The following is a 14,933-nucleotide window of genomic DNA, read 5'->3' as shown; positions in this document are numbered from 1 at the left end:
GTTTTGGAACTGAACTAACCTTCTTCTTAGCTAAATACTTTCTGTGAAATACAGAAGGCTGTAGGAATGAAAGGACAACTGTTGGCTATTGGTTTCCTTACCGTGGCATCAGAGCCACAGTGGTGTCATAAGGAAAAGAAAAAAGAAATGAAAGGGTTCTGTGTTAAAGGAGATAATGGGAGGGCAGAGGAGTGGAACATGAAGGCATCTATGTGAGCAGGCATCGGGAAACCAAGGGAAAAGCAGGGGACTAGTAAAATGGGAGTAGTCTCTCAAAGGAAAGGAAAGACACTAGCAGAATGGTCCAGCAAGCCATTGAGCCCTGCCTTCCTTAAGCAGATGGGAAGGACAAGAAGTAGGGGAAAGACCAATCAGTTTGAAGTCTGGATTGAGCACCAGTCCTATTCTGTTATCAATTTACTGCAGTCTGGACTGAAATTTCTGAAAAAGACAAGCAACTTAGATTGCTGTGTGAAATTTGCTTTCTCTTTCTCCTTCTCTTCCCTTTTCTATAGCAATAGAAACAAACTGAAGTCATATGTTCATGTAGTTGGTTAAATTATCCACGAAACCAAGTATCTGTAGTTAGTTCTGCTTTGCTCCATCACTCTTAAGCCATAATGTGGTACAATATGATGTATAAAGTGGTTAATTGTGTCCCAGTAGGTATAAAAATTGACTACACTTCTTTTAGGAGGACTTTATTTATTTGCCTGCTTCTAATTAATTCATTACAACATCGAAACCCAATTCTTGGGGTAGAATAAGTGTTTTACATAGAAAAAGTGTTAACATTTTAGATTCATCGAAGTCTTTCGGCCTTGATTACTTTTAAAAATCTTTCAAGACTTGGACTTAAAAAAAAATCTTTAACGTGGATTTTCAGTGAAGTGGTAGATAATGATTAGAAGGAAGCAATGGAAAAATTCAGTAAATGAGATTGATTTGTTTTTTTCATAAACAGAAAAAATACCGTCAGCCTCCAGACACTATTAAATTTACACAAATTGAAGATCATCCTACTGTGGTTCAGGCTAAAATCAACCAAGCCCAGCGGAGTGATGTAAGTATGGGTGATGTCTGTATGTTTGTTAACATTTGGAGTAACTGCATTATAAATTTGCTGCAGGTCATAGAACCCTTAAAAGATTAAGGTTTCTTGATCAAACGTAACCTATACTTCTAAATTAAAACCAAACCTGTAATTTGGAATTGTAATAAATTATAATGTTTGTTTTTTGGTTTTGGATGTCACACTGATTTGCACACTTGGTTCCTCTTCAGGTACTTTATAAAGCCAAAAATGAAGAAATAATTCACAATTATAACCTCCCGTCAGATGCGCCTCAATTTATCCAGGCAAAGGTTAACTCCTACAATATCAGTGATGTAAGTTTGCTTTGGACAATTTTTAAAATGGAACTTTAACTGCACATGTAGTTGGTGGACAATTGATGACTCAATAAATCCATTCTCTTTCAGACTTATTACAAACTGGGGTTGGAAGACCTGAAATTGAGGGGCTATGACCTGAGGAGTGATGCCATCCCCATTAGAGCAGCTAAAAGTGCCACAAAGGCTGCCAGTAATGTGAGTATGCCCATCATAAGAGTGGTTTACTTGGGGGCAAAGGGAATTCCAAGTAATTCACTTTTAGGACTTTACCCTAGTTCAACAAACTAAGAAAAAGCCCCTCCATGCTACATCACCTGCATTCTAGTGGACCGGTTTCTGAATTAAACCAATCCCAGAAAAGAGTGGTACTTTTCTGGAGTCACTCTGGCTAGTGAGATGTGTGACATATACATTTAATAAACAAACAAACTAACACACAAACAAATCTATTTGTAATGCATTTACTGATTTGTACAGTTTACCAGCCATCATTTCAACACCCTCAACATGTTAAATAGTGGCTGAGCCTCTATCAGGCAGCCATTTGGGAACAAGACTTTGACAACTCTTGCGTTAAGAATATCTTTTAACTTTTCGGTTTCATGGGACTTCAGAGTGCAGAACTTGAACAGCACTGTGCCTTGTCTTTTTCAATTAGCTCACTACATCATTTGCATCTTTGTTATGGTCAATGCCTGGAATGCACTACCTGACTCTGTGGTTTCATCCCCAAACCCCCATAACTTTAACCTTAGACTGTTTACTGTTGACCTCACCCCATTCCTTAGAGGTCTGTAAGGGGCGTGTATAAGCGCACCAACGTGCCTACCATCCCTATCCTACTTCGTAACCATTTCCTGTATTCATAATCGTGTTTATACTTATATCTGTTATCTTATACATGCTTGACAAATAAAGTAAATAAATAAATAGCCTTTGCAGACGGGAATGCCTTCCTATCTATAACTTGCCAGGCCCCAATACTGATTCATTTCAGGAGCCTTTCCAATCTTTAACTTTTCATGAGTCTCTTTCCGAGCTGGTAACTCTTCTAATAGTTTATATTTATTATTTTCCATGAATAGCTTCAATTATTTCTCTTCTCTCCCCTCCATTTTATTCTGTTTTATAATCATAGTAAGCTGCTTCAGATATTTAACTAGTGGTGTTCAAATACTTTTGATTACTAATATATCAGTGCAATAGTTTAGTTTCTTGGTTTGCTTTACCTTTCTCAGACTGTAACATTTGTATTATCTTACTGTACCTCGATCGCAGTTGCAAATTCTGTAACAGTGCTACGGTTCTTAAAATCTGAGAATTGCAATTTAAGATAAAAATGGAATAAGTTGAAATACATTGTTAATAATTAAAAGATAAGGGGAATTTTGAGAAAATAAATGAAAGAAAAGTCGGGGTTGCCTGGACACCATAGTGGAAAATAGAAAATTGAAAATGAATACAGGAATAGAGAGAGACGAAAGAGGAGTAGAAGGATGGAAGGGAGGAAGAAGGAGAGAGAGGAATGGAAAGAAAGGAAAGAGGGGAGGAAGGAAGGGAAATAAGAGTAGGAGAGAGGGTTAGAAAGGAAGAAAGAGAGGAAGAGAGGGAGAAAGGAGGGGAAGTAGAGAAGGAATAGGAGAAGAGGGAAGAAGAAAGTAGAAAGGAAAGAAGGGAAGGAGATGAAAGAGATTGAGAAGAAAGATTACTGGACAATAAAAAAGATAAAATGGAAGAAAGGCAACCCTGAACATGCATAAATGCACTAGGATTAATAACACTAATGAGTTATTAAAAAGTAAAAGAGAGTAAATATGAGTTAAAACATAAAAATTGGAATTTGAGGTCGAATAAAGATGTTGTTTATACAAATAAGCATAGAAATTTTAAGACATGATCAAAAAATGGAAAAAGGAAATTTTGGAAAAAATTGTAACTGAGTAAAATGTATTTGAATATGATAAACTGTATAAGTTACGATGTGGGCAATACTCTGTTCATAAAATATGCAGGTGAAGGGGGGGGGGAAATCAATAAAACTTGATTAAAAAAAAAAATCTGAGAATTGCCACTATAATCTCATAATCTTAACCTTGGATCAAACCCTACCATAGACAATGGGATATAAATGCCAAATGAAAGGGCATAGGGTGATGCTGGACTTTGATTCCATTTAATTCCCAGTGAATCAAGTGGGAATTATAATCAAATAAATTAACCACAACCAAATTTTCACATTGTCTTAAATATTAGTTGATCCAATCCATTATTGTTACTTCTACTACTATCACTACTATCATCAGTATTAATAATATTATACAATTGTTGCAATTATTGAGCGTACTGTGAACAGACTTGATCATGAAATGCCAATGGCATCTATAGAATTCTACTTACACAGAATTTAACACAATTCTGCAAATGCATGGGAGTTTTCACCAGTACACCAAAAGCATACTTTATATGCTGTCACTTGTTGCAGTTCTTCTGGCACTATTAAATGCATGCATTCAATCTGGAAAGTAGACACTTTTCTGCTCATTTTGACTTTATTGTCTTTTTGTTTTCAGCATTGGTTTTTGTAGTATTGGTTATATGATGCTCATCAGGAAATAAATCTCCTTCTCAATCTTGTTTTGACAGTTTGAATATAAGAGAGGCTATGAACAAGACAAAGGCAAACTGATTGGCTTCCAGAGCATTCAAGATGACCCCAAATTAGTCCATTATAGGAACGTGGCCAAGATGCAGTCAGAGCGGGACTACAAGAAAGGTTATGAGCAAAGCAAGACTAAATACAACATTCCACTTGATATGGTGAATGTTGTAGCTGCTAAGAAAGCCCAAGAAATTGTCAGCGATACCAATTACAAGAATGTCCTGCACAATTATACGTTATTGCCAGATGATATTAGTGTGGAGCGAGCTAAGAACATGATGCAGATTCAGAGTGATGTAAGTCTACCGAGACATTTGTGTTCAGATAAATGTAATTTGAAAAGAAGTTTTTTAAACTAATCAGTTCTTCCCTCCTTCCCTCTCTCCCTCCCTCCTTCATTCCTTCCTTCTTTTCTTTTTTTCTTTTTTTCTTTCTTCAGAATCTTTATAAAACAGATTTTAATAGCTGGATGAAAGGAATTGGGTGGATCTCAATTGGTTCCCTTGAAGCGGAGAAAGCAAGAAAAGCAGGAGAGGCTCTAAACGAAAAGAAGTACCGACAGCATCCAGACACTATTAAATTTACCAGTATTGTGGATTCTCCCGTCATGGTCCAGGCTAAGCAGAATGCACTTCAGCTCAGTGATGTGAGTAAAGCTTTGGAAAGATAGGTGAAATGCTAAGTCTTACGGAGTTGGAGAGTCTTCTAAATCCAATGAATGAATGAATGAAATTAAAGAAATTGAACCTTGTATTTAATAATTATGCAAACGTGGCTAGCAATTTTTCCCTTTTCTATTCTATTTATTTTCATCTTGCATGTTAGTATTTGCTTTATGAAGAGTGTAAAAGAATGTCCTATTTAGGAAGGGTATGGGGTTGTGCATGTGGGTTTCTTTTGTATCATTGTTGACTCCTGGCAAATTTATTTTAAAGTTTTCAGAAAGAGTTTATCATTATTTTCTTTCTAAGCTCAAAGACAATGACTGACCCATAGTTATCCAAATTTGTGCCTCCAATGGAACTAGAAATCCCAGCCCCTCAATTTTTAGCCCTGATTATTAATCACTACAGCAAACTTTTTCTATCTTTGCCTCCCCCCCCCCAATACGCTATGGAGTTCACCATGTCTACAAAATATCTGCTCACAATACTAAGGGACTCAGAACTTATCTGCTCCTTCCACATTTTCAAAAACCACCTTCACATCACTATGTCAGATCCCAAAGTCTGTGCATTCTTCCCTTGGCATGATAAAGTACCACCCAAGTTACTTGGATAACCAAAGGCTTATAATATCAAATGAATCTACTGGAAAAATATATACAAAAACAGAGTTCAGGGTATTATTGATGGTACATTGTCCCCTGGAGATTTGATTGGCACCGGTTTTCATGATTTTTCGGAAAGTCCTGAAGATAAGGTTGTGTTCCAGATATAGGTTTCATCATTAGTTGGACCTGTGAAGGTTTCATTCAATTTATGGTAGATAGGTGTTTTTGTTTTAACTCCAGTTGCCATTTGTTCTTTATGCTGTGTTATTATATTACGTTTGTAAATGTTCTTAGTTAGCTAGCTCAGAGTCACGATGGTAAAGATGGGCAGCCACATAAATTGAATAAATGAATACAATCCTAAGGTATTTTGTTTTTAAACAAAATAGGCCTGGATGTAATACCTGAAAATGTTCTTGTAGAAGAAAAAATTACAGATTCTGCAATCATTTGTATTGTCACTTTGTTTAAAAAAAAAAAATCAGTGCAACAGCTTTAACAACATAATTAGAAAGCAAGAGTAAATATCTCAGAATTTTTCCACTAAATTCGGTATTGCTGTGACTAATTTTAATAGCTAAATAATAGATTTGTATTCTATTAATAGTATTTTGAAATAATTTATTTTTAGTTATTGAATAAACATTAAGTATAAGCATATACTCAAGTGCTTGGGGCTGAGATTGTAGCTCTAATAGTAATAGTCAGAGTCATTTGTTTGAGACTGAAGGATGTTAGGTGTTTCCTCTTTAAAAGTTTAGTTTTCTTACATCTAATTTTTTCAGATATCTTTGTTCTGCTAATAAACCTACCAGGATCTGGTGGGTTTTCCAATGATCTGGAAGTTGCTGACTGATTAATTATAATTGTTATAATTATAATTGTTAGTTGATTCAACTTAGCTACCTTATAGCAACATTTTTTTAATGACAAATAAGTACACATGGAAATGTAGTAACTGATTCTAAGGACAATTGTTATAACCTGTTCCTATGGCCATTCTCTTCTCCCATGGAAAGAAGTACAACTGCTTTCAGTGGCTCCTAAGTAAGTGTGCATAGGCTGCAGTCTTATGCACTAAAGTAATATGTAAATTCAACTGTCGAGTTAAGAAACATCAGGATATATTATTGTCTTGTTTCCTTGATTTTCAGATTTTATACAAATCCTCCGGGGAAAAAATGAAGCATACATATAATTTGCCTGCAGATGCCCCTCAGTTTATCCAGGCCAAATATAACGCAACTAATATCAGTGATGTAAGTGACTATTCAAAGGCTGTGCATAATTTATACTGTGGTAAATAATGCAGAGTTTTATAATAAATATTATTCTGATATTCTGAAAATCAAATAGTCAACATAATTTGGCATGTGATATATCATTGTTTATCACTTGATGCTGTGCATGATATAAGTAATTTTCTTTTTTTCCTATTGGGAGAAGGGAAACAAGAAATGGAGGGGGTCAAACATTGACTGTCATATCAATAGAGGCTGTGCTGACATGACTAGCCATGGTTTGAAACCTGTTAGATCAAGCATAATCCAGAAAAGCTAACTGAAAGTCAGAAAGTCCAGATAATTGCATTGTATGGACTATTGGATTCTAAGTTAATCAACAGTAATGACTTAAAATGACTTGTTAAATCAGTAAGATGCTCTTTTTTCCAGAATTATTATAAATATGGCTATCAGGACCTCATCGCCAAAGGACCCAATGTACTGGGTGATGCCATTCCAATTACTCATGCCAAGGCCTCAAGAAACATTGCTAGTGACGTAAGTAATCCTTACTAAATTCTCTTTATATACTATCAGAATGATGAAAGTTGCTATTAGCTTGCTATGTAAACGATTAAAGTATTTTCTCACAAATTATCTTCTCTATTTTAGACCATTCTATCCTTACTGTAGGCTCAAAGGTTTTTGTTGGCAAAATATCTTGCCACTCTCATTCTGTTGCTTTAGCCTCCTTCTTCACTACTGAAGACAGGTGCGAACCTGTCATTGTTTCGTCTAGTGGAAATGATGTGGCTGCTTATTAAAGAGCTAAAAATTACTGGAAAAAAATGGGAGCAGGTTATTGCACAACATAGATAAAATTAAATATTATGCCATATACTTTATCCCATTTCCAGCAGTTTGGAAATCTGTATGTATTCTTTTGCACAGACTATAATAGTAACTTTCAGAAATTCATGATTATAATCCAGGCATAATTATGCCTGTACCCAGGCCTAATTTTACTTTTTCTACTCTAGGAGAATGTTTTTTTGAAGGACTCCTGTCATGTCCATGTCAATGATTCACCTAAAATTATTTTTCTCCATTACTAATATAAAAATGAGTACTGAATTGCCAATTAATCCAGACACTTTTCTTAGCTGCTTGTATACCAAGTCTCACTATCCAGGCCTAACTAATCTCTCTCTTTGTCTCTCTGACTGGACCTTTAGTACAAATACAAAGAAGCTTATCAAAAGACTAAAGGAAAACAGGTTGGTTTCCGAAACTTGCAAGACGCTCCTATGCTTGTTCATTCTATGAATGTGGCCAAGATGCAGTCTGAGCGTGAGTACAAGAAGGATTATGAGAAAAGCAAGACATGCTATCACACACCAGTGGAGATGGTCAGTATCCAAGCTGCCAAGCAGGCTCAGGATGTAGCCTCCAATGTCAATTACAAACATCCGATCCATCACTATACCTACCTGCCAGATGCTATGAATGTGGAGCTGGCCAAGAACAGGATGCAAATCCAGAGTGATGTAAGTAGGGCAATATTTAAAAGGTCACAATTGCCTAGAGACAACACAGCATAGTTTACCTAGCAAGCAATGGTATTTTTTTTTCTAGAATCATTTCTAAGAATACATTATTTTTGAAAATATTTATTTTTTAACCACAGGGTCAGATTAATCATTCTTAAAGATGCTGAAGTCATTAAAATGGCTTTTTGAGCTACCAAAGAAGGAAGGGGAGGTGTGGGAATATGACAGTTCCTTGAATTCTTAATTATCTCTAATTCCCAGAGGAACTACTGCTTAATTTTGCAAGGGAAATCTATCTGCACTGATGATGCACTCCATTTTTTTCAGATAACTTCATCAGTGTGATAGATGGCTATTTTTTTAGAGCCACATTTGACAAAACAATTGGGACCCTCATTTAAAGAGGAAGAGATAGCAGTTGAGAATGTTAGAGTCATTCATGTAAACTGCTCTTTGTTGGGAGCTAAAGCATTCTACACCTGCAAATGATCAGTGAAGCAACTTTAGGAGTTATAACAGAAAGATTTAATTTAATTTAATTTAATTGATTTAATTGCAGGAAATTTACAAACAGGCAAATACTTGGTATCTAGCTAGCTATATCTCTTCAAGAGGAGAATCACATTGCATGTGCCTGTATCTCGCTCTCTCTATGTCTGTCTCTCTCTCTGTGTGTACATGCGCATGCATGCTCCTGGGAAGATGAAAGTGACATCAGATTAGCAAATAGATCATCATTTCTTAACTCTGTGAATTCTTTAATCTGTTAATTCTTAACTCTCTATCTATACTCTCCTGCACCCTTATGGTCATCAGGTCATGGAGAGACTGAAGATTTGGATTTACATCTCCAACACTTCTCATTTGGCCAAGCTTCCCCTAAAATAAGACATCCCCTGATAATAAACCCAATCGGGCTTTTGAGCGCTAAAATAAGCCCCCCACTGAAAATAAGCCCCCCTGAAAATATTTAAATGCATGCGTAGCCAGTCCTCACCCCTGGTTAGGGTTAGGGAGACAGAGTTGGCAATCAGGTAAGACAGCAAGAGAAGCCCATCTTGCTCCATGCACCCCAAAGTAATAAGACATCCCCGAAAATAAGGCCAAGCACTTATTTTGTGGTTCAAAAAAATATAAGACAGGGTCTTATTTTCGGGGAAACACGGTAGTACCATTCTGTATTTGAGATCTCTCTTCCAGTGTCAGCTTTATACTCTTTTTTTGGCTTCACTTGCCACTTTTCCCCTTAACTTTTGGTATGTGAACACCAAGTTGGAATTGATACACAAATTAATTAATACCCTTTGTGCCAATGTAACAATTTTCACAGGAAAGCACACCTGAACCCCGTTTTGGGGTTTGAGTTGGAATTCATATATAAAAATAAATTGTTGCCTTGAGCGTTGCCAAAGAAATGATTGCATGAATTTCACTTTGTGTTCTCCTTTCCCTTTCGAAAGGGATGCTTTCTGATTGTGATGGATTTTGCTTGAATGTGTATATCCAATTCCATTTCAGTATTTTCGTGCTCAGTAGATTTGCCTTCCAAACTCAGAGATAAATGGAATGCTAAATTGGATGCTAATGTTGGCTGAAAAACAATACTCATTTTCTCAAGAGCTTTTGCCTCAGTCTAAAAGAAATAAATATACTATTATCAGATAGCCAGAAAATGCAGGATTTTGTCTCTCACTTTGCCTACCTATGCAGACCTTATGTTACAATAAAGACATTCAAATGTTTAACTTAGGCAATATAAATGCATCCCATTGGGGTGCCAATGCTTGTCTTGGGAACTACTGTATGTACTCCTTGATCCTTTGAAGGGCTTTCCCCATGCTTCCAGAGCTTTGAGTCTCCTTTTGGTTTTCCTCAGGTTGCTTACAAAGATGACTACAACAACTGGTTAAGAGGTGTGGGGTGGAGTCCCTTGGGCTCCCTGGATATGGAAAAAGTTAGAAAAGCTGGCGAGGCAATATCTGAATCCAAATATCGCCAGCACCCAGACAAACTCAAGTTTACAAGTTTGATGGATGCTATACCGATGGTTTTGGCTCAACATAATACCAAACAGCTGAGTGATGTAAGTTCAACCCAAAGGACGTCATTTCCAACTTTTAAGTTATTGTCTTAAAAGTGCTATGGAATTCTAAAATATTTATAAGCAGTCTTGGGCTGGTTCAAAGTTTTGCGCTTTACCTAAGAAATTCCTGCAGAGGCTCTTCCATGAAACTTTCAGGAATTTTGCAAATCCCTAGCTATACAGGCCTAAATTGGATTTATTATCCTATGTGCTCTGGGTACAAGTTTCCATTCTAAAGGAGGCTTTTCAATCCTTTAAAATATGTTGGGATTATGATTTCCAGAATTTCCAGACTGTATTGCATTTGACCATAGTGGTTATGAATTTTGGGAGTTATGGTCCAAATATACCTTGAAGATACTAGTTTGGGCAACATAATTTTAAATTAAAACTTGGACTTGTTGCATAAATTGTTTTTTCTTTCAGATAAACTATAAGATAGAAGGTGAGAAAGTGAAGCACACATATCATTTGGATCCAGATGTACCTGCGTTTATTCAAGCAAAAGTCAATGCCTACAATATAAGTGATGTAAGTACTTGGCAATTTCTTTGTTGTCTAAATGAATACATAAACTGATGTAGGACCTTCATCTTTAGAAAACCAAAATTGGTGATTCATTTTATTCTTGGGTTTTCCATTTCATTTTTTTTAAGCCACTTGTAGGAAAAAGACTAAGGTTTTGTTCACTAGAATGGATGTAAATTATCTTAATTCTAATTGGAACTCTCAAGTTAAAAAAAAAACCCTTTCATGTTAACATAAGAATATTCATGGATCTTCACTGCTAGAACTTAATTAGAGGCTTTAAGAAAAGTGATTTCTTCTCTTTAAGAATGTCTACAAAGCAGACTGGAAGAGGCGGCTTGCTGAAGGCTATAACCTGAAAGCAGATGCTATTCCTATTGTGGCCGCGAAATCTTCACGCCACATTGCCAGTGATGTAAGTTAATCCTAATAAAATCTTTTAAGGGGCTTTCAAAAAAACAAAAAACAGCAGGGTTTGGAAGAAAAGGTCTTGGAGAAGTACAGGTAGCACATGAAAACAACAACAACAAGGGAGAATGTAGTTTTCTAGTTTGGTGTACAATAACTGAATGCAGTTGTGACATTTTTAACCACAACAAGAAGAAGAACAGTGGGAAAGAGGTGATAGCCAGAAAATAATCAAAGCAAGGGTAGGAATAAATACCCAGCATTGAGATACTCTCTATCACAGGATAGTTTAAGTTAACTTGATACTACTCATTTTGCAATGGCTTAAACCTCTTTGTTTTGATTTTCCCTAGTACAAATACAAGGAATCCTATGAGAAAGAAAAAGGAAAGCAAATTGGCTTCCGTAGCCTGCAAGATGATCCTAAATTGGTTCATTATATGAATGTGGCAAAACTACAATCAGAACGCGAATATAAAAAAGGCTATGAAAGCGGCAAAACTAAATATAACTTGCCTCTAGATCTATTCAGTGTAGTGGCCGCTAAGAAAGCCCAAGAAGTTGTGACTGACACAAACTACAGACAACCTCTGCACAGTTACACTCTTCTTCCTGATGCCATGAGTATGGAATTGTCAAGAAACAGGATGCAGATTCAGAGTGATGTACGTAATTATTAACACCGTTGTGCCTAAGATTACGGAGGCTAATTAATGGCTTGGAGAAGGCCAGGACAGCTTTTTAAAAATATAATTAATACAATTTAGATACAGTTGATTAACCTGACATAAGAATGTGTTTATTTCCAGACAGGTTCCAGTCTGTTTACTGGAAGTGTAAAGTTTTTCATATGGCCACAATTAACTGTGGGACGAATGGATTTTAATAAATTACAGAGGCATTTAATACTGGAAGAATGTGAAATGCATCACATTCTTATTGGAAGTTCCCTTACGTAGACTTAGATAGTTGGATCCCACTTCATTCTGCTTCCACTAGAATGGAACTCTGCTGAAAACTGTCCTGCCAGTAAAAGGGAAAAGAACTTTGGCCAGTCTTGTTCCACTGGCCTTTCAGTATATCACCCTTCGATCTTTTCATGCACGGAGAGGAAGTAATCCTACATTTGGAAAAACTAGCAAAAGATCAATTAAAAAAATGATCAAAAGACTGCCACTGCTGGATGTTTCAATATTTATATATGTTTTCATACGTTCGTGAATAAATGTTAGAAATAAGTTTTAGAAGTCATAAACAGTGGGAATAGACTTCACTTTCAGAATAATGAACATATCAATTTGCAATGTCCTCCTTGAACTGGAGAGAAGATTTTCTCTGCAGTTTTGGTCAAAAGCTACCGTTTCAGTGAGCATTTTGATGGAATGAAGAATGAAGCTTGCTCTTTAGGCCATGCTACAACTACAATTATTTTGGGATCTTATGAACACTAAAATAAGACAATTTAATTCATATCAAGTTATTTCTTCTCCCTGCTCCCCAACCCCTCCCCAGAATCTTTACAAAACTGACTTTAATACCTGGCTGAAGGGACTAGGCTGGGTGCCAATTCAATCTCTGGAGGCTGAAAATGCAAAGAATGCCACTCAAATTCTCAGCGAAAACAAATATCGTCAGCATCCAGACAAACTGAAGTATACCATTGACATGGATGCCATGGAACAGGTGTTGGCTAAACAAAATGCACAAACCATGGATAAGGTAAGGAAAAACAAAATCTCCTAGGAACATCAAATTAGGATTCAGGGACTATAGTCAAATGACCCAGTAAAGATGTACTTCATTCTTAGTAAAAAGCATTTATTGGAAGTTCTACTGCTTCAATGGCTCATTAATTTTAGTCATGGCTTATTGAATGAATAATTAGCCGATAATAAAGAAAAGTAGTTCTTCATACAGTGCATATTCATAAATTTGCTATCATAAGGTGTGGTAATGAGATCTGTCTCTGGTAATTGTTCAAGATGACTAAATATTAAATTAAATTAGATGTTACCTGCATGGAGAGTGATTATGGTCTTTGCGGCTTGCGTTTTAATTTTCTTGAAGGTTCTGGATGATGGTAAACTGGATTAAAAGAAGTTTTGAGCTAAACCAGGGATCAATAAGCTATGTGCACAAACAAGAATCAATATGGCTTTTTAAGAACCATTGCAAAAAAACCAGATGGAAAACAAGCCAACCTGCTTGAAAGAAGAGCCTGCATAATCCATGAATTATGCTGAGAAAGTTCTCTATAAATAGGGCTATATCTTGATTTACTGTAGTGGCCAAAATTGTTTTGAATATGGCTTCTTTCTAATATTACTTGTTCTTATGTCCTGGGTTTTCTTTTGAGCTCAGATCTGCATCTGGCAGCTTGGCAATGAATAAATAGAATAAAAGGTCAATTGAAAGGGGGGGGGGAAGTCTTCTTAATTCTTGTCATATTAATTGTAAAAAAACTGGATCCTCTAAGATACAGTAGGTAAATTACTAAAATAGATATATTAAAATAACCATATAGAAGAAAATGACATGACTATTTGTTGTAGTAAGTGGTAATACTACGGAGACACAATCTGCTATAGCAATAGTGTCCATATTACAATTTATTCAGAAATTCAACGAACGGTTAGGATTGAATTATTTTTTTAAAAAATCTAATATTTATATTCCATTATTTTGAGTTTGTATAGCCCCTTTGTGAAATCAAGAAATTAAGCATTGAATTAATATTTAGTAGTTTTTTTTTTTAAAGAAAATATTGCATATTTTTAGTTTAGGAAGCAAAAGCAATGATAAAATGTTTATCATTAGAGATTTAGTTTTGCCTAGTGAGACAGGGTGTCTTAATGGTACAAAATGTGCAAGCAAATAACTTGGCAACATGCAACAATGTGATTTGTTTAAACTTTTTATTTTAATTTCAGAGGCTGTATATAGAAAAATGGAACAAAGACAAGACTGACATTCACGTAATGCCTGATACACCAGAAATACTCCTCTCCAGAGCCAACCAAATCATCATGAGTGATGTAAGCTAACTATTCGACTGGACTTGCATATCATTATATTATTATGGGTCATATTTTTGGCTTAATTCTGAATGATATCCATCATTCTATTTTTTTCCTTGAAAAAAAAAATTCTAAACATCTGCCTGTGTTTCCTTCTGTTATGGAACAGAAAATATATAGGTCTGGCTGGGAAGAGGAGAAGAAAAAAGGCTGTGATCTACGGTCAGATGCTTTGTCCATAAAAGCAGCTAAAGCTTCCAGGGATATTGCAAGTGATGTAAGTTTAATTTTTATATTGCCTTATTATTGGAAAACATTTTCTTAGTCTGATCATTTCATTTGCTCCCTGGTATCTACATGTATACAATTATATTAGTCTGAATTATTTATGTTTCCTGAAGCATGAATTTGCTCTGGCAAATGTATGGAATTTGTTTCCTAAAAATTTTAAGGTTTTGTGGATATCTTGTTACTTTCTCAAACATGCTCCTGCAGGAATATATTTAGTATATTTTATCTATCATCTGTCAAGTCTCTCTCTCTCTCTCCCTCACCCCTCCTCCCTCCCTCCCTCCTTCCCTCCCTCACCCTCTCTCTCTCTCTTTCCCTTCCCCTCTCTCTCTCTAAATAAGTGTCCTTCTATTCTTGCCAGTAAACAATTATATCCCAGTATAGTTCTTTTTTTATTGCTTCATTAACTCTGTCCTTGTCAACAAGCCTTTTATGATCTCCAGGGAATTTACCAGAGGGAAATATTGAAAGATAATTGGTACAAACTTCTATCTTGCTAGTGGATA

The 14,933-nt window shown here is 35.8% G+C and overlaps 1 protein-coding gene across 31 annotated transcripts in view; it reads left to right on the top strand.

The window, feature by feature from the left end:
* Positions 1-14,933, top strand: part of NEB (nebulin) — a 217,056-nt gene that overhangs the window by 50,094 nt on the left and 152,029 nt on the right. For all 31 annotated transcript variants that reach the window (XM_087881859.1, XM_087881879.1, XM_087881868.1 and 28 more), the window contains exons 44-58: positions 965-1,063; positions 1,285-1,389; positions 1,483-1,590; positions 4,039-4,350; positions 4,494-4,700; positions 6,482-6,586; positions 7,001-7,108; positions 7,786-8,097; positions 9,977-10,183; positions 10,610-10,714; positions 11,019-11,126; positions 11,473-11,784; positions 12,632-12,838; positions 14,050-14,154; positions 14,306-14,413. In XM_087881859.1, coding sequence (XP_087737985.1) covers positions 965-1,063; positions 1,285-1,389; positions 1,483-1,590; positions 4,039-4,350; positions 4,494-4,700; positions 6,482-6,586; positions 7,001-7,108; positions 7,786-8,097; positions 9,977-10,183; positions 10,610-10,714; positions 11,019-11,126; positions 11,473-11,784; positions 12,632-12,838; positions 14,050-14,154; positions 14,306-14,413 — 2,508 coding nt within the window. The remainder of the gene's footprint in view (positions 1-964; positions 1,064-1,284; positions 1,390-1,482; positions 1,591-4,038; positions 4,351-4,493; positions 4,701-6,481; positions 6,587-7,000; positions 7,109-7,785; positions 8,098-9,976; positions 10,184-10,609; positions 10,715-11,018; positions 11,127-11,472; positions 11,785-12,631; positions 12,839-14,049; positions 14,155-14,305; positions 14,414-14,933) is intronic.

The sequence above is a fragment of the Pantherophis guttatus genome, chromosome 1 (assembly GCF_059756535.1).
Source record: "Pantherophis guttatus breed Tessera chromosome 1, ASM5975653v1, whole genome shotgun sequence".
Classification (NCBI taxonomy): Eukaryota; Metazoa; Chordata; class Lepidosauria; order Squamata; family Colubridae; genus Pantherophis; species Pantherophis guttatus.
Note: the sequence above shows the minus strand (reverse complement) of the source record. Positions and strands in the feature narration are given on the sequence as shown.